Below are 24141 nucleotides of genomic sequence, written 5' to 3'. Positions count from 1 at the left end.
CTCCCTGTTGTCTTCCAGAATTGTCTTCTAGGTGCAGTGAACATAAAGTAAATAAAATTTTTATTCAGCAGAAGTGAGCAGTGAGCATATTGTCTAAATTAGGTAACTGTACCTCTTTCAGGAGCCTATTCTAGGATACTGTAATTGTGATATTTCAGGTTTCCTTGGTGTGATTGAATAATAGTGTACTTGTGGGTGTCAAACTAAGTAGTTGTTTCTGTATTATGCACAATATTTTGATGACTGATTGAGATATCTTCTTCAGGTGCTGTGAATTTTGTTGTTATGTGTACTTGCTGCCTGGACTCCAACCAGACTGTGAACTGTTTTTGGTCTCTTGGCATTACTTATAGCTGAGTTCAACCTATGATGTCCACTGTGCCCTTTAATGCTCCTTTGTTTTTCAGAGTCCTCACTGATTTCCATGAAATGCTCTTACTATCAGCATTTTCCTGCTCTGGTGCATGTGATGCCCAGCAAGATATGAATAAATTGAGTGCCACACCTCAATTTTTGTTTGAACTGAAATCTTGTCCTAATTTATTGGGATTTTGATACTTTTATTTTAGCAAACTCCTTAATTATGTTGTCCCATGGTATCTGCAACATGATACTGGTTTCAACATATTTCATTTCATTATATACCCGAAGCAGTACTCAATGACCATGAATTTTCTTGGTGGTTTTAGTCAGGTGTGCCACTGATATCCTTACACCTTTCCTCGATTTTTCTAATAGTGCCACAGGGAGTAGTGTGGTCATCACCCTCCTTTTTGAGACACAGATTGTCTTTAACACTTCAGAAACGAATTTTTATATTTCCTGACAGAAGTGGAATACACTAGATGGGACTTACCAGTTGTTCCAGATATTGGAGATGCAATTGTAGGTAAGCAGTTTTCTTCTTCTGTGTTAGTCTCAACCTCTTTCTCAGGCATTCTTGATTGGTACTGCAACACCTGCTCAGTTTATGGAAAATTTTATGAACAAAATGATGAAGTGGTGGTGACTAGTCCGTCCATTACCACCATTCATGATGAACTTATACATGGAGTACTTTCAAGCAAAGGCACTAGAAGCTGCTAAGTTCAAACTAGTGATTTTATTGATATGTGGACAACACATTTGTGGTGTGGCCATATGGAACAAAAAACTTAAATAGCTCGTGGAAAATTGATAGTTCATTCATCATAACATAAAATGCACAGTGGAACTTGAAAGGCCAGCAACTACCTTTCATCAACTTGTTAGTTACGAGAAGGCAAGGCAGATCTCTGGTCACTGTGTACATAGAAAACACATGAACACTTACCTGTATCTCCACACCTCAACCCATCACCATCCTTCACAAAAAAATTCAGTGGCTAGAACTGCGACCCATAGACTTCAAACAGGTAGACTCCTTTAGAAACATGTTACCCGTTGTGAATCAATCAGGTAGTACTGAGTGGTGGTGACAGGCTGTTGGACCCAGGGCAAACACTGTTAACAAGTACAAAGAGCTTCTATTGATTTTGATACATGATGTAGTGTGCCATGCTTGCCTCTACACATTGACCCTGGTGGAGCTGGTGCATAAGTTGCAGCTTCTGCCTGGTGCTGCTGAGATGGCATCTTGCACTGCTGAGGTCAGCAGCCTCTGTAGGTCATTGACATAGATGTCAGCTGTGTTTCGTGTTCTGCTGTGATGGCATTCCACTCAGGAGATGACCTCTCAGCTTTGCACACAGCTGCAGTGGTGGCAAGTGGAATCCGATATGTGCAAATTACAACTCGCTGCCCTTGGTCTGGACAGGAGTCAGCTGGCAGCTGGTGCTGCATCACCATGTCTGACTAGGAACTCAATGTCAGTGGCAGCAGGGGCAGATGGCAGGCAGGCTGGGCAATGACATCAAGTCCGTAAAGGACTTGGTGTAGACAGCTGTTGCAGTCTGGTCCTGAATCCATGGCTTCATATGGTGGAGCCCAGTCATCCCACTGTCTGACGTTGCCCTGGCATTGAGGTGGTACTGCTAACTCCTGACAATGATAAGTGATCCCTGCCTTAAAATCCAGACTTCTTCATATGCCTCCAGGGCACATTCATTTCACTAAAACCTGGTGTCACAGCAAGAGACTTGCCCTGGTGGGGTGATACTTCCCTATTTGGTACAAGGTTACTGCTGTGAGATGTGTTTACCACTGAACTTGGCTATCCTTGCTGTGCAATCTGCTGCTGTGTCTTTTATTGTGACCAACATGTCACCATATTGGTGACTATAGACCTGCAGCTGTTAGTGCAACATTCTATAGCACTTCCATGCAACTTCTTCTTACTTTTGTTAAAGACCAATAATTTTTTGTCTAAAGACTGGATAGTGACACTACACACCAATAATTTTTTGTCTAAAGACTGGATAGTGACACTACACTGCCCTTCTGTATAGAGAAGACATGGTCCCTCAGGTCTGACCTGAGCCCCTTAATCTATTGCAATTACTTCTACCCTTAATCTGTAAAACAAGTATTCTTAACTAGCAGGCAAATAACTGTATTAATCCCTGACTCCATTAAGGGGGGTAGGATGTCAAATGGGCCGACTTGGAGCAGGAGAGGCACCACAGGACATTTTATTTTCTACTGTCTATACTTACACAAATAAATTCATAGAACTTTGTCAGCATGACCAGGAAGGATTCAGGATTCACACTAATAGCAGTGGAAGTGCAAAAACATAGCAAAATAATTTTTTTAGATATGAAATTTCATTTTTTCACATACTGTTGGCTGCATTTGTTGCTATAGGTTCATTTTTCTTCACAAGTAAGAGAGATTCTTTGATGAATTTTGCACAGCATACAAACCATACTTACAGCTGTATGAAACTCTAGAATTTTCCAAATCTATTAAAAACTGGTAAAAATTGAGATAATTAACTACAAAATTTGATTTTTTTCTAAACACAAAGTTTAAAACGCAACAGCTCATTCATTCTTTCATAAATTAAATAGATTCTAGAGTTTCAGACACCTGTAAGTATGGTTTGTATGCTGTGCAAAATTCACCAAACAGTCTCTCTTACTTATGAAGGAAAGTGTACCTATAGCAACAAATGCAGCCAGTAGTAATTGAAAAAATGATGAAATTTCACATGTAAGAAAAAATTATTTTGTTATGTTTTTGAAGTTCCACTGCTACGAGTGTGAATCCTGAATCCTTCCTGGTCATGCTGACAAAGTTTTATGAATTTACTTGTAAAAGTATAGACAGTGGAAATTAAAATGTTCTGTGGTGCCTCTCCTGCTCCAAGTCGGCCCGTTTGACGTCCTACCTCCCTTAATCTCTATTTCATCTCTCACGCAGGGTAACCAGTCCACAGGTACTCAGATTAGCTCTGGGTCTGCCTTCCAGACAGTTCGTTGTTTCAAATACATGAGAATTAGACAGAGAAACATCAACAAAACATGGTCTGGCTTCATTAAATTCTTACACTTGGCGTACCATCTGTCAGTTCAGTGGTTTCTTAACTCTTTGTTTTGTAACAATTTTTGGAACCTTGTCCCCATGTCAACAGTTCTCCTTATGCTTCCCAAAACATACTCCCAGAACTATCATTACAAGAAAACCACATAAAGTCGTACTATTCACAAGACTTCAACAGGTAGTCCCACTTACTTCTCCTACTGTAGCACTCAGTAAAAGCTGAATTCTCCTCCAAATCAGAGATTTACCAGTACTCCTGCTCACCCATAACAACTTTCTGGTACCTGGTCACACTGTATCATGTTAACTACTCCTTAATGCATTTGTGCACAGCTTAATTGGTTTGGATGCAGCCCATGATGGCTGTACAATGGAAACAGCTGTCTGTCATTGATGGTAAACTTTGGCAGGTTTTTCAGTCAGAATGTTTACTTTCAGACTTGCTTTACACTTTTCACCCACTTTATACTTTTGTGTGCATCAGACAATGGCTGTGTGGTAAACAACTTGCTGCACACGTCAGCTGCTTGCCCTGCAAGGCTGTGACTGAGTATTAGTGCTTCCACTACATTCACTGGTGTCCACTATTCAACAGATTCAGCCTTGTCTACTTGATCACAGATGTTACAAAGTTGTCTCCTCTCCCTTTTCCTTTGTCATCCTGTTTCTGATGAACTATGTGTGCCTGTACTGTTTCAGCCACAACATCTGCCACACAAGTATCAATAATGTCCTGTGTGTATTCTCTGTAGTATCTAAAGAAACAAAATCATCTGCAGTTCACCTCTCTGCATAAACATGTACATGTACACTTTGCTGTGCATCCATCCCAGGCTCTATGGTCTCAACACAAGACCTATTAACACCCAGTGGGCCAGGTACTATTGCATATTGAACTTAAATCACCCATGTTGCTATCCTCACATTCAGTTACTTTAGTACAGCACACACTCATTCTGTCTGACAGTACAGCTACCCCTGACTAACTAATTTCAGTGGATGTCAGAGCTGCTACTTCTACGTTACTATCCTTAACTTCAAAAACATAATTATTCTGTGCCTTGCTTAAATTCCTAGAATGCCATACTTCGACACCATTTACAACTTTCCACAGCTCCCCATGCATTCACACTAGTGGTGTGTGTGTCTTCTGTATGCAAGTTACAACCTGCTGAACGTGGACAAAAATTGGCTAGTGGCTGGTGCTGTGGCTCTGTGACCCTCTAGGAACTCAGCATCAGCATCACTGGTGGCAGGCACAGGCAGCAGAGTAGCGACACTAAGTCCCATGAAGTACTTACTGCAGATAGCAGGCACAGCCTGGTCTCAAACCTGTGGCTGCAGCTGGCAGAGCCCAGTTGTCTCACCGTCCGGCATCACCTTGACATTGTCATGGTACTGCTGGCTTCTGGCCATGACAAGTGACCCCTGCCTTAAAATCCAAACTTATCTATATGCCTCCAGTGCCAATCACTAAAACCCAGCACCTAGTCCATTTAATGCTGAGTTCAGCTATCCTTGCTGCGCAATCCATGGGCATGTCTGTTTTTGTGACACACATCACTACACTGGCAGATACTGACCCGTGGCTGTTAATATAAATTTCTATGGTGCTTCCATGGTACTTCTTCTTCCTTTTTCTAAAGACATCACACATGGTATAAGATGAATATCAACAAAAGCAAAAAGAGGATAATGGAATGTAGTCGAATTAAGTCGGGTGATGCTGAGGGAATTAGATTAGGAAATGAGACGCTTAAATTAGTAAAGGAGTTTTGCTATTTGGGGAGCAAAATAACTGATAATGGTTGAAGTAGAGAGGATATAAAATGTGGACTGGCAATGGCAAGGAAAGCGTTTCTGAAGAAGAGGAATTTGTTAACATCGAGTATTGATTTAAGTGTCAGGAAGTCGTTTCTGAAAGTATTCGTATGGAGTGTAGCCATGTATGGAAGTGAAACATGGACGATAAATAGTTTGGACAAGAAGAGAATAGAAGCTTTCGAAATGTGGTGCTACAGAAGAGTGCTGAAGATTAGATGGGTAGATCACATAACTAATGAGGAGGTATTGAATAGAATTGGGGAGAAGAGGAGCTTGTGGCACAACTTGACTAGAAGAAGGGATCGGTTGGTAGGACATGTTCTGAGACATTAAGGGATCACCAATTTATTACTGGTGGGCAGTGTGGAGGGTAAAAATCATAGAGGGAGACCAAGAGATGAATACACTAAGCAGATTCAGAAGGATGTAGGCTGCAGTAGGTACTGGGAGATGAAGAGGCTTTCACAGGATAGAGTAGCATGGAGAGCTGCATCAAACCAGTCTCAGGACTGAAGACCACAACCAAAACAACACACATGGCAGGGGTAGCACAACAAATCAGCTGTAGCAGAACACCACCAGAAATGTGGCCATCCTATCCATTTTTGAAAACCTACCTCGTATGTTTGCTCAGCAGCCCTGAACACTGCAAAGAAAATAAGGAAGTCTACTGAAATAATTAAATGCCCCAATGACATGAACATGGAGGAGATAGTTCCAAGTTGCCAATGACCTTGCTGCCAGTGATTCCAGTCTGGTAAACTGCTTGTGTTCACTAGCTAGCAACACCATTTGACCAGGGTTTAACACTATAGTGCAAGAGAACTATCATGCAGTTTTAATGCCTTGCTGCAGGAAAACACCACCCCCTAGATACAAGCTCAAGCTGCTGATCTACCATTGCCTTTCAACAACTAACAAGAGTTTCCCTACCAATCACTTATCAGAGTGGCACAGGCAACAGACAGCCAATATGCAACCACCTACCATCACCTACTAAAGCTGCCTTCCAAACAGCCACCAGAATAGCACAAGAAATAGCATATCGTACACCCACCTCTCCATAACAGCCTCTTCAAACTGTCCCATGACATCTCAGATATTTGACATTGGTATCCACCAGATAACTGAAAATAACAATATATAAAGGAAGACAGGACTGGTGTACAGCAGTGAACTGCCCTCAAGATGGCTGCAGCAAGTCAGCCAAAATGATGGCAGTTCAGTAGTTTTAGTAAAGATATGGCCCAGTACCCAAAGTTATTTTATCCATAATTATTTTTATCTAAAGAGGGTGGGCAGCCCTACAAGCATATTTTTCTTCTATCAACAAAGATAAAAAGTCTTCTTTGTAACGCTAAAGATGATCTAGGCCTCCATAAATAAATGCAACACCATTAGATGTGTCAAAGGGAGTTGTAAGGAACATCAACAACACACCTGACTAAAGCAAATAAGCAAATTCCCTTTGAGCACTGCCTTGAATACAGTCATAAAATGAAATATGGTAAGACCAGGCTCTTGGTGCAAACACTGGTTCCTGGGACATCGTAATTAAGAAATTTTTAGAAATGAAAATGTGGGAAAACCTAATAAAGTGGGATGGAAGTTACAGTTTAAATAAGGCTTGGATTCTGGCACTGAATTTATTAAGATCTTATTGGACAATGCACCTACTAGTGCTGGGAAACAATAGGAGAATGTGCACTTTATGGAATATCAGTGAGGGCTCTGAAGCACAAAAGAGCATCAAAGTGTGTAGCAGGTGTGGGGAATTTAACTTGGCTATAAACAGCAGTACGAGATCAACACTAGTTCGCAATCTGGTTGAAGCCCAGGCAGCAAGTATATATAATAGCAAAACTTCCAGCACCTGAGAGAGAGGACTGAGTTAGATGTTGAAATTTTGTGCATAAAATGGAAACAACTACTACACTGAACACCTGGGAGGACACTGATATGGGAATTCTTGCATTCATGTGCCAGTACATTTACTTCTTAATCATTTTTGTTGGTGATAATAAAGATCAGTTACACCTGAACTGTGATTTGCAGAGCCACAATACAGGAACAAAAACATAATTTTCATGTGGTCTTCACCTAATTGCATAGGGTTCATAATGGAGCTATGTTTTTTGGTGGGAAAATATTCAAACACCCATCTAGTATAAAACAAGAAATTTGGAATCTCTGCAAGTTCAGATTAGCCCCTATTTCTGCAAATTATCTGAATATATAGATTCAGAGATTGAAAAGTTTTGTTAGCTACATGGCAAGTAGCAGTGTTTATTACATGGTCCTGTCACATTCCTGTGACCACTACCTATGTTCGATGTCAATGTGCAAAATCACTCACAAATGACAGGTGGCAACAATAGCAGTGCAAGGTATATAAAGCATGTGAGTCACAAACTTATTGAGCAAAAGTGTGCAGAAAAAATAAAGTTGACAACTGAAGAACTTGGTGAAGCTTCATCAGCAACTATCTGATTCTTACACTCATGTGACACTACACTTACTACCTAATGGTATTTGTGGTTAATAAAAATAAGAATGAAATACACCAGGAAGGAAGTTGGAAACCTGGAAACCTCCCAACTGCTCAGAACAAAAAGTAAAAGATACCTTACTGGCCACTCTTTCTATAATTTAACATAGTATTTTGGCTCTGATTTGAAAATTTTAGCAACGCCAATGTTCATATTAAACAGGTTTTAACACTACCAGTGTACAGGCAGATGATGGTGTTCTGTGTAAAATTATATAAATGCTTAGTATTAGGTGAAAGTAACACTTAAGTTATGTAATAAGGAGAGCAAAACCTTTTTTCAAAGTCACTGTTTTTATGCTAACATGCAGGGTGGTTACAGTTAACATTCTGGTACTTAAGCCATTGTAGATGGAAAACTATTTATGTAATGGATACTCAACTTTCTAAGAATGATGTTCAGAATGCGGACTGCAGGATTTGCCTTGTTAGTAGTATTAGTGTCATGACCTGCTGTTAGGTGCTGCCACTTGTGTGGTGATATAGGGCTAAAAGCATCAGTGTGCATTACAGTTGCACGCAATCAATATTGGTCTGAACAAGGTGAGCAGGGCTTTGCTCATAAAGCTGTTTTATAAAAACAACAGCAATAGTGCTGCTGCCCTTTGCAGTTATCCACACATTAAAGGAATACAGAGAGGTCCTCTTTCCACATGAGTTGATGAACATGAGTTGGAAGTTTGAATTAATTACTATTTGGGAATTGCTTCTGGGATTGGCCAACAGCCAACTGCACCAAGAATTGTTGAAGAAATTACTTTTACAGTAGCTGAGAATACTGGACACAGTGTGGAAGTTGAAGATGACCATAACGAGGGAGATAGTGAACATCCCTCCTGAGACGCTTCATGCAGGAGTAGAGTGGTTGTCACAGATGCAGGAGTAGAGTGGTTGTCATGGATGCAGACAGTTATTACACTGAGCAATGTCTGTAACCTGGAACATAAATGTGGTATGGAATTAAGAAATGTTACCCTCACTTGTGGAAATTAAGACACATTTCTTTTAATGGTTTGTTCATTACTTCTCTTCTGCATATCCTTACAGATGTTTCCACAAAGTTTCATTGTTCTACAATCACAAACTTTTAAGTGAGCCCTCTAAGTAGAGAAAGGTTAGTTATAACCATGATGTATGTAGTTGTTAAGCAATTTAGAAGCAATTCTCACATTTATCACTGTGAGCAGATTTGCTCTAGTTGTAATTTGTTGTTCTCTACTTCATAAAAGTTATCTGCAGTGGCTGCTTCTGCCAGTTAATGTATAATTTGACTTATCCACAGCCATGTAGGCTCTGTTTCATGATGAGACTTATGGACCATACTGCATACTGTGTGAGTGAGTGCAGCTTAAGAATTAATAACATAATTTTTGCCAGATGTTTTAACTCCATTGAAAAATATTGTCAGGATAGTTCATGAAACTCTTGTGCTAGGTTATATGAGTATATTAGTACTATAATATTACAATATTTCTAAAATTCAAGTTATTCTATTGCACTGCACTTAAAAGAAATGTAAGTCTGACTTTTTTCACATCCCAGGAATTTTTCTGCATGAAACCCATGGAACAAAATTAATTGATGTAAATAGTTTTTTATTCCTCCAGGTATGAGAATAACATTGTTATTTATGAGTTATCTTATTATCACAAGCAATAAACATGAAATATTGAAGGACTTGTACATAAGAGATGTGTACTTGTTGCAGCTGAGAATGAACCTCTACCTTCACAGCAGCAACAGCAACACCAGCAGCAATTTAAACAACCACCTCATCAGCAAAAGTATGTGGAAAATGGCATGTTACTACATGTCCCAGTGCAGCAGGCTCAACGAGGATTCTATAATCAAGATTCCTGGCAAAGTCAGCATCAGTACCAACAGTATGATGGTATGTACATGAGTATGCTGTAAATTAACTTTAATTTAAATGAATTTAGCTGATTCTATTAAAACATAATTGATTAAACAACTGTCTTAAATGGAATACAATTGTCAGAGATTGTACACTCCAAGGAAAAAGTGACATCTCCATAATATGTCCGTTATTGTTTTAATACATTTTTGCAATTTGTTTTATGACAATTTTAATCAAATCACCCATTTTAATGCAAACTGCAATGTGCATTTTACCTTTTTGATATTCAATGAAACTGATTTCACATGCATATTTTTCTGTGCAGAGAATCTTCATAATACTTCCATTATTTATTTAGTTTATGAGTCAGAGTATTTGGTGCGTCAAACACTTCTAAAAGGAACCAGACAAAGACAGTTGCAACATCTGTGTTCTCTCTGCATTTACCATTTTACCTTATATCACAGCTTAACTGTGATGAATATAAAATAAATTCACAATAAAATACATCACTGATGTAGTATAAATTGTTCTGAGAATAAGTCAATAAGGTGTCCAGTGCTATTGTGCCTAAGGAAAGCATTTGTTACACTGTCCCACTTTGTAATTATGAGGGCGTGCTGAAAAGTAATGCCTCTGAATTTTTCATGTGAAAACTCTTAGATCTGTATAAACAGAACAAAAGCTACTAATGTTTTACATCTTTATTCTTCCTGTCTACATATTTACAACCCTCTGCTAACAGAAGGCTCAGAATTGTAATGTGTAGCATGGCAGTGTGTAATGTAACTATGTCGGTGTCTGAGAAATGTGTTCACTGCCAGGGTGACTATCTTAAGAAATAAATATGCAGAATGTTAATAACACATATTTTATTCGAAACACTTTGAGAGTTTTCAGACAAAAAATTGGGAAGCATTACTTCCCAGCATGCCCTCATTGAAAGCTGTTCTAGTATCGAACAGAAGAGAGAGCTCTCTTCCTATTCTAATCAGACCAAACCAGTAGGTGACAGTGTGTGTAAATAAACACAGATCTGATGCTTTAAAAGTCTCTTCTGCATTATTTTTGTGAGAGATACATACAATGCTAGGAAAAAACACAACCACCTCAAGGACAAAGTCATTTTATTGACAGTTTGTTCATTACTGTTGTATCAGATGATGAATTCTGACCACATGAAACTCACATATCACAGTAAAGGATGCCTAAACAGTCACATCAGTACATGGCAGCAATGTAGGTATGTGTTCTTGCAAGCATGGAGGTACCAAATGGCATTCTGTGGTGATTGTTCCAAGCACCTTTCAATTGGCAAGAGATCTGGTAATCCTGTTGGCCAGGACAGTTGTTGTACACAGTAAAGAGCATGTTCTGTCACAGCAGCTGTATGTGGACATGCGGTGTCCTCCTGAAAAAGTACATCACCTTCCTGTCGAAGAGATGCATATAGCACAGGGATAACAACCTATTCAATGTAATAGGCATTGATTACTTTATCCTGCAGAAATTCCAGATGTGACCATTAGTTGTATCTGATGGCTCTCAACACCATGTAGCACGTAGTGGAGCCTCTGTGTCATGAGCAAATGCACTCTGGCTCTGGAATAGGCCACTTACCAGGTCTATGCTGTATACATGTAAGCCCATCACTCACACAAATAAGCAACCTACTCTCATCACTGATGACAACTGAGTGCCATTTCACTGTCCAGTTGACTCCCTAATCACACCAGAGTAGCAATGCTTGGCAGTGTTGTGGTGTAGATTATACCTGGCCAAAGGAACATGTGATCTTAGTCCTGCTGTATGCAGACGGTTCCCAATGGTCCTTGATGACACAGCAACCATTGACCAGATTTCTTCCTTGGATGGTGTTCAGTCAGCCACTGCTGCTCACATGATGCATCAATCTTGAGGTGTGGCTGTGCTATGCAGAGTCCAGAATCTGGTCTACAGGTGTATGAATGTTTCAAATTTCTGCTGAAAGCAGTGGCATACCACATATACATTGAGCTCAATATATGCAGCAATCCATTGATTCATCCATTCAGCTTCCTACAGGCCCACAGTGTGATCCTGTTAAAGTGGCTGAAGTTATTCAACAGTAGTACATACTAATTGGCTAAGTGTTGTTGTCCCCTAGAACAGATGTTACAAACAGTGTGCACCACTAAACTCAGCACAGTTACTGCCTCCAGGATAAAATGGAGGGTGCACAGAAAGGCCTCCTGAGCACCATTTGATTGCCAATGGCTGTGATAGATGAATCACTTACACTACACCCCTCAGTATCCACATACTAAACCCAGATGCCACTTCAGTGGAGTGATATGCTACAAAATGTTAATAGTACTGATGAATGATGATTGCCAGACATACAGTTAATTTTTATTAGTAGGTTTAGGGAATTTGGATGCACATATTATGTAGAGAAGTGGTGTTGTATGTGGATGTTAATGGGAATGATAGATGGGGCATTTCTGCAAGAAGGAGTGGCACTTTTGTGCCAAATCTTGGTTTGTTGATTACTTCATGCAGCTGCATCCCTGCCTTGGAAACAAACTGCACTCCATGTAATAGCACACAGCATAACAATGGCCTACATCATGCAAGAGAAGTCAGTCATTCTTCTCTGAAGTATCATAGAATGTTGAATGTTGACTCTGAACTTTCTACCAGTTTGTAATACTTGATGGAACTGACAATTGAAAACTGCAGATAGTTGTATATGGAGTGTTCTACAGCTGTAAGAGTTGGAATATATATATTCAGAGAGTGGCCTCTGTTATTTGATAGCTTGTTGGACATAGATAAGAATGATTTTAATCCCCAACACAGGCCAAACTGCACAGGAGATGATGTCCACAAAAGAAAAAAAAGGTACTGAGAGAGACAATATACTCCAGATAAGCAAGTCAGTAAGCTATGATTCTTACATATCAGTATCAGAGCTATTACAGGAAGTCTCTCTCTGAACATTCGTCAAATGCAGCAAGTATCATCCCAAGTCCTTGAGGATATTGCATAATTTTTTTATTTATACATAGACCAGCAGTTACATCTGTTTGATGATACACACACACTCCAATCAGATGTAAACCTGTATTTCAGTTTAATGACTATATTTATGTATATAAACTATCTTTAATATTGACTACTTACAGGATAGTTTTGTAGCTATTAATTAATTTCTTTCTTTTCTTTATATTTCAGATCAGAACAGTCACATATTTAACCACAAAGGGAGTGGATTAGTCACAGATACAGACAGGTACAAACATACAGGGAAACACCCAGCTAGGTACAAGTATGTATCCATGTGGCAGGTACAGTGCAGGCAGACATTTCACTTGCTTCTGCTATGGCCTCACTGCACTTGTACACCTGTGTAGAACATGCATAGTTGTGGTGTGTGTACATATATAAAGTGAGATTTACTCCCAGAGGGTAATTCAGAAGGGCAGTTATGCTTCAACATCTCATATACTATATCAATAAAGGGATACATTTATACAATTTATTGGAAACTCTCATTCTAAATTGGTAATATGCAGATAGATGCTGATGCCACATACATATCATAAAAGCCATCAAACTAAGTTAACAGATCACCAGTCATCTGATGCCATTGCTGTTAAAGGTGTAGGCATGCAATGGTAACATTAGCTGACCAGGGACTATCGCTATGTTCAATAATGCCTTCAGTTAGCTGTTGCTCTATAAATTCATCTACTGGTGCTTGTAGGTATGAGGGTGAGTCAAATGAAAACCTTAAATTTGTAATAACAAATTGAAATTTCATGCCGTGATCCTGTAAGTTGGTAAGCATGCTACAAACAGCATGCAGAATGGCCTGTAGGTGGCAGCATAGTGCAGATGCACACATACCATCGCAGTATCAGTATAGAAATGGCTGACCCACTTGCGACTTGCACCAGGGAAGAGCAGCATTCTGTCATTCGGTTTTTGCGTAGTGAAAGTGTGAAACCTGTTAAAATTCATCAATGAATGAAGGTTCAGTATGATGAAGCATGTTTGTCACAGCAGCAAGTCTATGAATGGAGTAGGAAGTTCACAAATGGTGTGACTTCAATGGAAGATGCTCCTCATCCAGGTCAGGCAAAACAAGTTGTGACTCCACAGAACATTGCAGCAGTTGAAGCCGTAGTGAAGGAAAACTGCCGAATGACACTGAATGATGCAATGGGAGGAAAGAAGTTCCATTCTGATGAAGAGGTACTCCACATGGTGCATGGGTGGTTGTGTGGACTACCAAAAGAATCTTTTTGTAAAGGAATTTAAGCACTTTGTAAGCGCTGGAGGACTTGCATTGTGTGTGGGGAAGATTATGTTGAAAAGTGACACAGCTTTGTACCACTTCTGCACAATAAATAATATTTCAAAAAATATTTAAGTTTTCATTTGACTCACCCTCATACTTTGCTGTTCAATATGGTTTTTTGGTTAGACTGGTGTATTATCACCTACTGGCATACAATGTCATGTTAAGAGTGTTGCTGACAACTGCATCTTACTTAAACAAGTCTGAGTAGTCCAACAACGATGTTTCCATGGGTTCCCATTCACTGTCTTTCAAACAGTGAATCTTGAAATGTAGTACAATGCATTGATGGTTTGCTTGAGGCTCTGATCATCTGTTGATCTATACTGATATGTCAATATCCACAATTGCCCAAATCAACTTCCCTCTATCAGCAGGTACTTTGTCATCCAAAACTATCTTTAATGCACATGTACACAGTTCAGTTAGTGTCACTTTGAGAGTCTGTGTACCATACAATATAGAAATATTTGCAGCTGTTGCATCCATTGGAAATGAATTTCCACTAAGTTCAACTGTATGCTGTCAAAGATAAGTTTTAACACAATGCCTATCCAGAAAGTCAAGTCCAAGAGTTACAGAATATCCCTGTATCACAGTTTGCAACACTCCCATCTGCTCTCTAAGCCCTTTAGTTCCTAACTTAAAGCTGACCTGTGTTGTCCCCAACGACTTCCTGTCATTGTTTTCTACTCCATGTAATCTATACCTTGTAGTGTTTAGCCCTCTCTTGTCCATGAGATCCAAACTAATGACAGACAATTGTTCATCAGCGTCTACCTGTACCAAGCGTATCAAGCAGCAATAATTTTGTCTGTATGGGTATGTACTATGGTCTACTGGGAATGTTTCCCAATGGAAGAAACATTACTGTTTGCATTTAATGCCTGCTTTTGTTTGTTTTCTTTAACCTCCTTCTTATTTCCACATTTGTTTGCCTTGTGGCCAAAATGTTCACTGTTTTCCTTCAGTTGGCTCTTCTTCCCACAGTGATATCATTCTGCTAATTGTTTGAATGTGCTGGCTTTACTAAGCATCTCATGATATATCACGTAAGCTTTAGCCTCACCTGTTAGACATAGATTGGCCATCTATAGAGTCATTTCAACTGACCAGTTAATCAATTCGGCTGTGGCTTAAACAAAATTTATGAATACTGTCACATTCTCTTTTGCTTTACTGAAAAAGGGCGTTATTAGATTTACTACTGAAGAATCTACAGAGGAGGAGGGTGGGTGCACTCAGTACTGCACTAACCTTATCTGAACCAAATTATATCTGTTGCTATTCTAGTTACTTAGTTAACTCTTCATTACACAATTTCTGCTGAGTATTATCCTCTAACAACTTTCATACCTGCTCCACCAGAATGGCTGCAGCATCATTCATATGTTTTTGGCATCTTTGTGCAATTTATTACTATGTTTGTACTTACAAGACTTACATGAACAAGACACTTCCTCTTACAAAAGCAATATCAGAACCCGACGATATAATCACATCCAAAACTTATTCGTGTAATCTCAGATAGTTTTTATGTCTGATCATTGGCCAGTGTGTACTGCATGCCTACAAGTGCTGCAAGTCACCAGTACCATCCTTCTATAAGGTACACTGTGTCCAGTTAAATTACAGCTCTTAAACCTCACAGGTATGAAGTAAGTTTCCTTACAATTCCCTCTAAATTGTGACAGATCTACAGGCTCCTCAGGTTTTTCAAAGGTCACTTACATGTTGAATACTAATTTCTATGTCCAACTCCAGCTATACAAAACAAAAGAAATAAAAAGGCCACTAGTAAATGTTCTTTGGACTTCCTGTGTTGTGGTCATAACTGAGGTGTGTGGACGTTGTGTTTGAGATGTTACATGGCTGTTACTGATACTGCAGTGTCCTCTCCTTGTTCACCAGCCTCTCCTGGACATCAGTGTCATATTGATGTCACTGATGAGTCACTTGTGGTGCCAAATTACAGGGGTTCTAAGCAGAGACACTGCTAGAATGAGGTACTGGTGGAATTAAAGCTGTGAGGATGGGGTGTGAGTCGTGCTTGGGTAGCTCAGTTGGTAGAACACTTGGCCGCGAAAGGCAAAGGTCCCGAGTTTGAGTCTCGGTCTGGCACACAGTTTTAACCTGCCAGGAAGTTTCATAAGAGACACTGCTACATTGTCAAGATGATTTTGTGCAACATTTAGAGCATCTTCTGGAGCTAATAAAATGTGATTAGCATTTAAGATTTACAGTTCTGTGCCTCCTCATCAGCCTCAGCTGACACTTTGTGCTAGAGCTAGAAGTGACACAGGGGAATTCTGTTGACCCCTGTTCTTGAATTGATGCTTCTGGTCAGCAATGTCACTATCTAGCATTTTAGCCAAATTCAGGTGGACTGATATGGGGCAGACGAAGTCATGGTGTTCGAGTATGGCCTCACACTAGCCCACTCCAGAAGATGAGTATGACCAGCAGTGTTCCATCTGGGTGTATCATGCTAATGGAAATCATGTAGTCATACGATCCTGGCCCCACTGCGCAGGTAGGCCCTTGGCACCCATTAGTGCCTCAGCATCAATCAAGAATAGAGGTACTGGATGCCCCTCTGACCTAGCAGTGATGATGATGTTAGTGCAACAAGAACCACAAGGTATACTGGTGACAGAAGGTCCTCAGTCTCCCTGTCAGTAATGTGGTAGGGGGCTGTTCTGGAAATCTCACAAGTGGCAAGTTGTGGTTACTTGGATGCTGTCATCTCAAGAACAGCAAACAGCATGTTTATGAGAAGTGCTGGAACATCTAATACATGGATATCACTACAACATAAATTAGCATTGAATCAAGTGCTTTGATATGAATGCTATTGATCCTAATGAACAACTGATGTCAGAGCTGGAGAAGTGGGGTAGTTGTGGGGACTGGCAGGAGGCTAAGACTTGAGGCTCTGTCTGTTATGACCGAATGTGGCCTGATTCTTTACTTGTTGTCAGCAGTTCTCATTCTGGTATCTTTGCTTAACAATTTGTTACAGGCTCTTATCTGCTATGTCAAGTTTCTAGTAGGTGGTGTTGTGTCCTACATATTGCTTGTTGCTTAAGGAGGGATGTAACGGAAAATGTAAACATTTATTTAAAAAAATAATTACAACCATATTTATTAATGTACAAATCTAAAATATTGCATGTGTAAAGCACAAGAACTGCATTTTAACAAAAAATTATAATAAAATATGCAGGATTAATATTTTCCAGAAATTTGAATTTTTAATTTTTTTATTGTCTTTTTTTATAAAATGCCATAACTCAAATTCTAATCATGCAATTAATCTGAAAATTTTATTGCAGTGTCCTGAGAAACTCTGAACTACAGATATTAATTTATGGTACAAATTGTGTCATTAACAGAGTTTTGAATTTTGCACATCCAAAATGAACTTTCTTTCTATATACTGTCATTTAAAAATCAGGATGTAATTGCAGGATCTTGTATTTGTTAGTTCCAGGGAGACAGCAACATGTTGTGAACAGTTCCTGAAAATTTCATAGCATTAGCGCATATAGTTTTTGAGAAAAGATTTCTAATAAGGTAAGAAGTGTAAAACAGAGAAAATGAGGTCCAAAGATTTTATTCTCATACTTTTACATGTAACAAGCTTACCTCAATTTTAAAATCCTTCATACTGATACTCCTCATCCTCCAGGTTTCTTTTCTTTTCTCTTTCAATATTCCTGGCATGTTTTTGCAGGTAAGACACTGATCTGTTAGCTTTCTTGACCCTGTTCTTGTCAATGGTCTAAAATGCTTTTGTTGTAAACACACCATAATCTATACCAACTCTCTTTAGCACTTCAATTCTGCCATTATTTCCATTATTGTAATATAAAACTGCATTATAGACACCTGTTTTGAGTACTTCAAGTCCACAAAATGTCCTTTTTGAGCAGCTAATTCAAATTAAATTATTGAGGCTTTCATTTGCATTTTTTGTCTTTCTGTGAAGACAGTTCCTCAGTAAATCAGGGTTTGCAAGAAACCTGAATGTGGGCTTAATTGCATTCATGTCAGGTTCTGGTAATGAGTGTTTATGTGATATGTCTCATTTCCGTTCTTGAACTTACAATAATCGTCTTTCGGACACATATTGTGCATTAGTGTTTGGTCAGTGAATAGTTTGTGGAAAAAAAATTGCCCACACAGCATGCCTCATTGTGTGTGTTTTTCCTGACAGCTCTCCCATAAACTGAAGAGAATGAATTCCTTTCAGAGTAAGCCTGTCTTTTCCTCCTAGTGGTTTTCCCTCCTCATGTGCTTCACCTTTCATCTCTTTCAGCAAGCGACTAAGCCTGCCACCTGCCTCTTTTGGATGTGACCAACACATTCCAACTTTTATATTGTTGTATTGTAAGGATTTTTATCTGTTACAGCTTTCAACAAAGAGGATTCCCCATCACCAAAGTATTTAGTATATCTAACACCATACTGGTCCTCAGATCTGGAGAACATCCTCACAACTGCAGCAGTCTTCATGCCCTCACTTGAGCAACTATAATTCTTAGAGCATTTGACTGCATCCTTTTCTTGACACAGTTTCTCACTGTCTTCATTGTTGGAAATTTCCCTTGTTGCACACTGGTGGCAGTATTTAGACATAATTTCTACATCTAAAACTTTACCTGAGTCAATACCAGTAACAGATGCAACTCCATACAGAGATGTGTGACACCTTTTCATCCAGGTCCCATCTACACACACACACTGGTCAGTAACATTTGTAGCAGATTCACTGTCATTAATATCTACCTCAGGATCTATTTCTTTTTATTTTTTTTCCACCCATTCCTCCACTGCTTTCTTCATAGAAACTTTGGCAGTATTGCATACAACATCAGACATTTCTTGATTTATTTTTTCAAACCTCGCACAAGGTGGAGGCATGTTCAGAAAACCACACAATAAATTACTTCCTTCCCTGGCCTGTCCAAGGCATCTCAGAGCATATGCTAACCTAAAATTACTTTCATAGGTATCAGTGTCAGTTTTTTTGGAGGAGGAAAATGAAAATTCATAGCCACACAAATTACAAATCAATTTGAAATCACAAGCTATTCCCACTCTTCTTTCTTCAACAACAATAATGTATTCTGTATTTTTACAGCTAACACGTGATCATAAAAACCTTATAGCCTGTCAGAGAAGCTTTAAATCAATAAGTCTGAACCCAGTGGAATCCATATCAACATCCTTCACATACATGTACAATTCTCCTGTCCCAAGTTTCAATGCTGAAGCTGAGAGCTTATGTTCTTCATTTCGAGCTGCTTCCTCTTTTTTGTTGGTAAACCAATTTCCATGAAACCTCTGTTTCCTAAACATAGTTTTTCCACCACCCATTATGCATAGATCTGGACTTCCACATAAAGGTTTGCAGATTCAACCTTCCACTACTAATATGTGTCAGTATTGTCAAAACGTAAATAAACCACACACAAGAAAGTTTTCAGGCAAAGGTATAGATGTCAGCCAGAGATATAGGTGTCAGCCAATGATATCAAAAGAAAATAACCTTCATACTGACAAAAATTCTGCTAAAGCAAGCAGTTTCCATACATGCCGGAAATGGTGGGAGTGGCTGCCAGTGCAGAGTTAATCAGTTTAACAATTTAAAGGCATTTATAAAGCTCCTATCACAATAAAATCCACACACAAAACAGATTAAACTGTGTAGATCAAAAGAATAATATTTTTGAAAAATGAATTTTTTGGACCAAAATCCATTACATCCCCCCTTAACTTAACACCACCTAATGAATATATATTTTGTCTCGCTCTCACAGTGGACATTTCACTGAATGTATAACTTGTGTTCAATGGTTGGTGCTGATGTAGCAACACTGAGTGAGGTGGTGCAGTAGTTTCCTTCCCTATCCTTCCCTAATCTAAGCTTGTGATCTGTCTCTAACGACCTCATTGTCAATGGGACGTTAAACACTGATCACCACCACCACCACCTCCTCCTCCTTGTCCAATGTAGCAACCCATGCCTGTTTATGCGACTGACTTACAGAGCTGATTGTTTCTTTCTGAGGCATAGCTGTATTGTCACCTCTGTCTGGTGTTGCTTGTGGGTGTGCTAGCATGAATGTTAGAAAAATTTTAATTTCTTCTCCTTTTCTATTCTGCAGCATAATAATGGGTTTTTCTTTCTTTTAATTGTCCCCATTCACTGTTGTATGTGCACAAATTCTCATGCAATACAACAGTATACATATACTTGGCTTGCAGCTAGTGAAATTGGCTGCTTACTCGTCATTCATGTTTTTGTCAGATTTAAAATAAAAAGTTAATGTGGAGCTGGTAATATTTAATAATTTTCATACCAGTTTCTTTGAAATGATTCTGAGTTGAAATTTTCATATGGGATCAGCCTATGTTACTCTCTTAATGACGTTACATCCTGAAACAGATTTTTTACACTTACAGTGATGACATATATTTGTAGCATCCAGTCCAGTATGGTTACAGGTCTTACTATAAGAGACTATTAGAAGGAAGAAAAGGGTTTCTGTTGTCGTAACCTGTACAGTATTCATTCACTATTTACTGCAGAGTTTATTCAAGTACTTCCATGAGGTAGTTTTTATGATTTCAAAATCAATGTTACTAAGTTGATGTTTAAAGACACTTCTCCTTATGTCGCATTTTCTTTTGTTATTTTAATAAATTCATACAGGAATTTTATTGTATTATTAAAGTAATTTTGGTTGTCTCAAAACAACTAGGAGAGAAAATTGTTTTGGGTTCAGAGACTGAGCAAAACAGAAGCACACCTACAAACATGCTGGATTAACTTTTTGAATTTTGTCACCAGGTCTTTGATGATATTAATTCTGGCTGCAAAATATGGCTGAATCAATCTGATACAAACACAAAATGGCATTAATGCTTCTGGCTCTCTTTTAATTATGGTTGCTTCCTTTTTCTTTTTTAACTAGGGATGTAAAAGTTACTTTGGACCTCATGAAAATGAATACATTGCCACAGTCATACATAACAAATGTAAATAATAATCACAAATTTTTGTGTGGCATTGAGTCTTTCTAAGCTTCTCAGAAGAATCCAGGAGATGTGACCCAGTTTTGGTCTGCTTTTGATTTTATTCTACTAAGATAGTGTCCCCACTCAAAGCACAATAAAAACATTTTGTGAAGAGTCTCAAATTCTGATTCATCCATACCCATTTACAGCCCAGTATAATTCTTTCTCATATCAGAGATGAAGAGAACCATTTGAACACTTTCTTTTGAGTCATCAAAAACATATATGTCTAGTAACAAAAAAAGCCATGAGCATTGTTCTCTTGAACTGTTTACTTAGGTGTTTGAGACAGTGCAGTGCATATAAACTGAAGAAGTGTTAAAATCAAAGCCTGTCTTGGGAGTAATCGGTTTAACTCTTTTGATAGCAAGTGAAATAAAGATAATTTGTTGAAAAAAGTAGGCAGCTACATTAGTTGCCTTATTTTATTTAAGCAGTCATACTGATGCTGCTGCCTAATTAGCATAAGAAATTAAAGTGGGTTAGTTTTGAGAGATATAATCTGATAGGGGTTCTGGAGGAATGAGATATATTTTCAAGGAAAGATATTGACAAAATTTCTGGACATAGTCTTCAGTAACACTTTCAGAAAAATGTATTCCCAACTAAAAAGCATCCTTCTGAATGTATATGTACATAACATACAGAGTGTATCTGCACACTTTTGCACTTCATCTATGCTCTACCACAACTATGAACATGATTACTTCTAAATAGATCTGGACTGCTATACACACAATATAACTTGGCTATTAGGGAGGGAGGGATATTGCAAACATAAGCATATGATCTCTCCCTTATTGTGAGGGGGGGGGGGGGGGGGGGCAGACAGTTGGGGGTGGAGAGATGTAAGACAAACAAGCCTCACCTCCTCATCACAAGACAGACAGCACACTGGAATAAACACTGGACTCTGAGTGCCTGCTACAATGCTGTAACATGTTATATTGCTTAGCAGCTAACATTGGGAATGAGGGTCTGATGTAACCTAACTTCCATCAGTTCCTTTGCTCCCAGAAAAGCGCCAATTTATATTGTGCATATAGTACACAGTTAAAAAGCCTAGCTTGGGAATGATCTATTTTACTTTCTAGCATTTAAAATTACTTTGGCACTTTCTGATAGTTTTAAACTCTATTAATAGCAAATACTAGTAGAACTGTATCTTTCAACTATCTGTCAGTTTCATTTCCCTTAATAGTTTTGCAATATCTGATGATATGATAGAGTGTATTTGCACTGTAGCTATAGTTACAGTACTAGTTTAGTTTTAAGCCAGTATTTTGTTTCATGACATTAATTTAACATTAAGAGACTAGAAAATTATCAAAGTGTTTTCTAAGAGTAACTAAAAAGAAAAAAAATTATTATATAAATAATTGTAACTCTGATTTTTCCACTGGAGGAAAATATTGCAACAATTCAGCATTAGGGGTGATAAATGGCTTTTAAAAAGTTGTTTATGGAGGTATATACAATGACACAGTCCCAGGTTTTTATTCATTTTTTCCAGTTTACAAAACATTATTTTATTGTGCAGTTTTATTTATAGTAAGTAAATACTTGTTCTTCAGCTTTTGAAAGTTAGAAGGCAATAGTTGTATGATAGTTAATGCCTATTTACATTTCTAAGCTTCGGTTTGGAGATGGTGGCAGGGACAGAATGGGAAGTAAAGCTAGGTTGTAAGAGGAAAAGAAGATGAATAATCATAAACAATTATCTACTAAAATAATGTAAAATTCTAACAGACACCATGTAGGAAAAAGATGTTCAGCCCTGAAGGATGCTGTAATCCTCATCAGATAGTATACCAAAACTCACATCTGTAAGTTAATGGATGATTCAGATCGATGAAAAAGCAGTACATCATGTTAAGAATATACAAATTAAACTCTGATGGGACAAAGTGGAAAGAGGTCACATGCATGGCACACCAATATTAAAACTACTATGTGCCTGAGATAGTTCGTGTAGACAGAGCTCTTGGGCAGAAGGTTCACAGTGGGATTTGTGCACATTGATCCGTGTGCACTGATCTGGGTGCATTATGAATATCATATGTGAGTTGCACAAAAGCAGCACATCACTAAACATTGCAAGATCTGAGGCTGACTACAGCCATTAAAAGATGGTCCGGGAGCTGAACGTTCACCAGAGTATCATTTCATAACAGTTCAGAAGGTTCCAGGAGCACAGAAATGATCAGCATCAGTACAATGTAGGATATGAAGTGGTACAATCAACTGCCAGGATTTGTATCTTGTCTTAAGAGTCTGAAGACATTTAAGAAGCAGAGAACCTATTCTGGACAGTTACTGACAGCATCTTGTAGGTCACGCATCTCCCATCGGACTGCGTAATGTCAGTGTTGAGAGACTGCTCTATATATATAGTGATCCATGAAACACTTTCCCAACAAAAGCACCATACATCTTGTCTCATAATGTCTCAGAAACATGCGGGTACTATCCTTTGAGATACATTTTAGCCAGGGGAGTTATTTTTTCCATCAGTTTATCTGGTATGTCTCTGAGACATACTGGAAGATGCAGTTAAGGTGTTAGCCTCAAATATTTACAGAACAATTTAAGATACTATAATTGTCTTTTCACACTCACTAAATAATTACAGTTTCATGAGGTAGTCATATTAATTACAGATATGAGTTTTATAAACTAAAAGAATTTTTTTTATTGTTCAAACATAGAAATTAAGACTTAATTAATCCATTATTCGAACATAAAAAGTAAGTTTATTACTTATTTTCAAATGATTGATGAAGTGCTGATTATTAAACATAAGATCATTGTTAAAGAACAAACACTTCTGTTTTAAATCATCATAAGAAAGACATTTTTACTCTGAAACGTAGGTCATACTTGATAATACTAAAATGTTTTAAAGTTTTATTACTAATGTTTTGGATGACTGGAAATTTTAACTGTAGTGAAAAAATTTGATATTCACTTTTTTTTTATTTTTATGTTTTATAACAATCTGTCAATGAAGATGGAAAT

The 24141-nt window shown here is 38.3% G+C and overlaps 1 protein-coding gene across 1 annotated transcript in view; it reads left to right on the top strand.

Annotated features, from left to right (window-relative positions):
• LOC124802718 (transcription factor mef2A-like) overlaps positions 1 to 24141 on the top strand; it is a 619300-nt gene that overhangs the window by 486482 nt on the left and 108677 nt on the right. The window contains exons 4-5 of the mRNA XM_047263686.1: positions 9543 to 9725; positions 12909 to 13002. Of these exons, the coding sequence (XP_047119642.1) occupies positions 9543 to 9725; positions 12909 to 13002 (277 nt within the window). The remainder of the gene's footprint in view (positions 1 to 9542; positions 9726 to 12908; positions 13003 to 24141) is intronic.

The sequence above is a fragment of the Schistocerca piceifrons genome, chromosome 6, assembly GCF_021461385.2.
Source record: "Schistocerca piceifrons isolate TAMUIC-IGC-003096 chromosome 6, iqSchPice1.1, whole genome shotgun sequence".
Classification (NCBI taxonomy): Eukaryota; Metazoa; Arthropoda; class Insecta; order Orthoptera; family Acrididae; genus Schistocerca; species Schistocerca piceifrons.
Note: the sequence above shows the minus strand (reverse complement) of the source record. Positions and strands in the feature narration are given on the sequence as shown.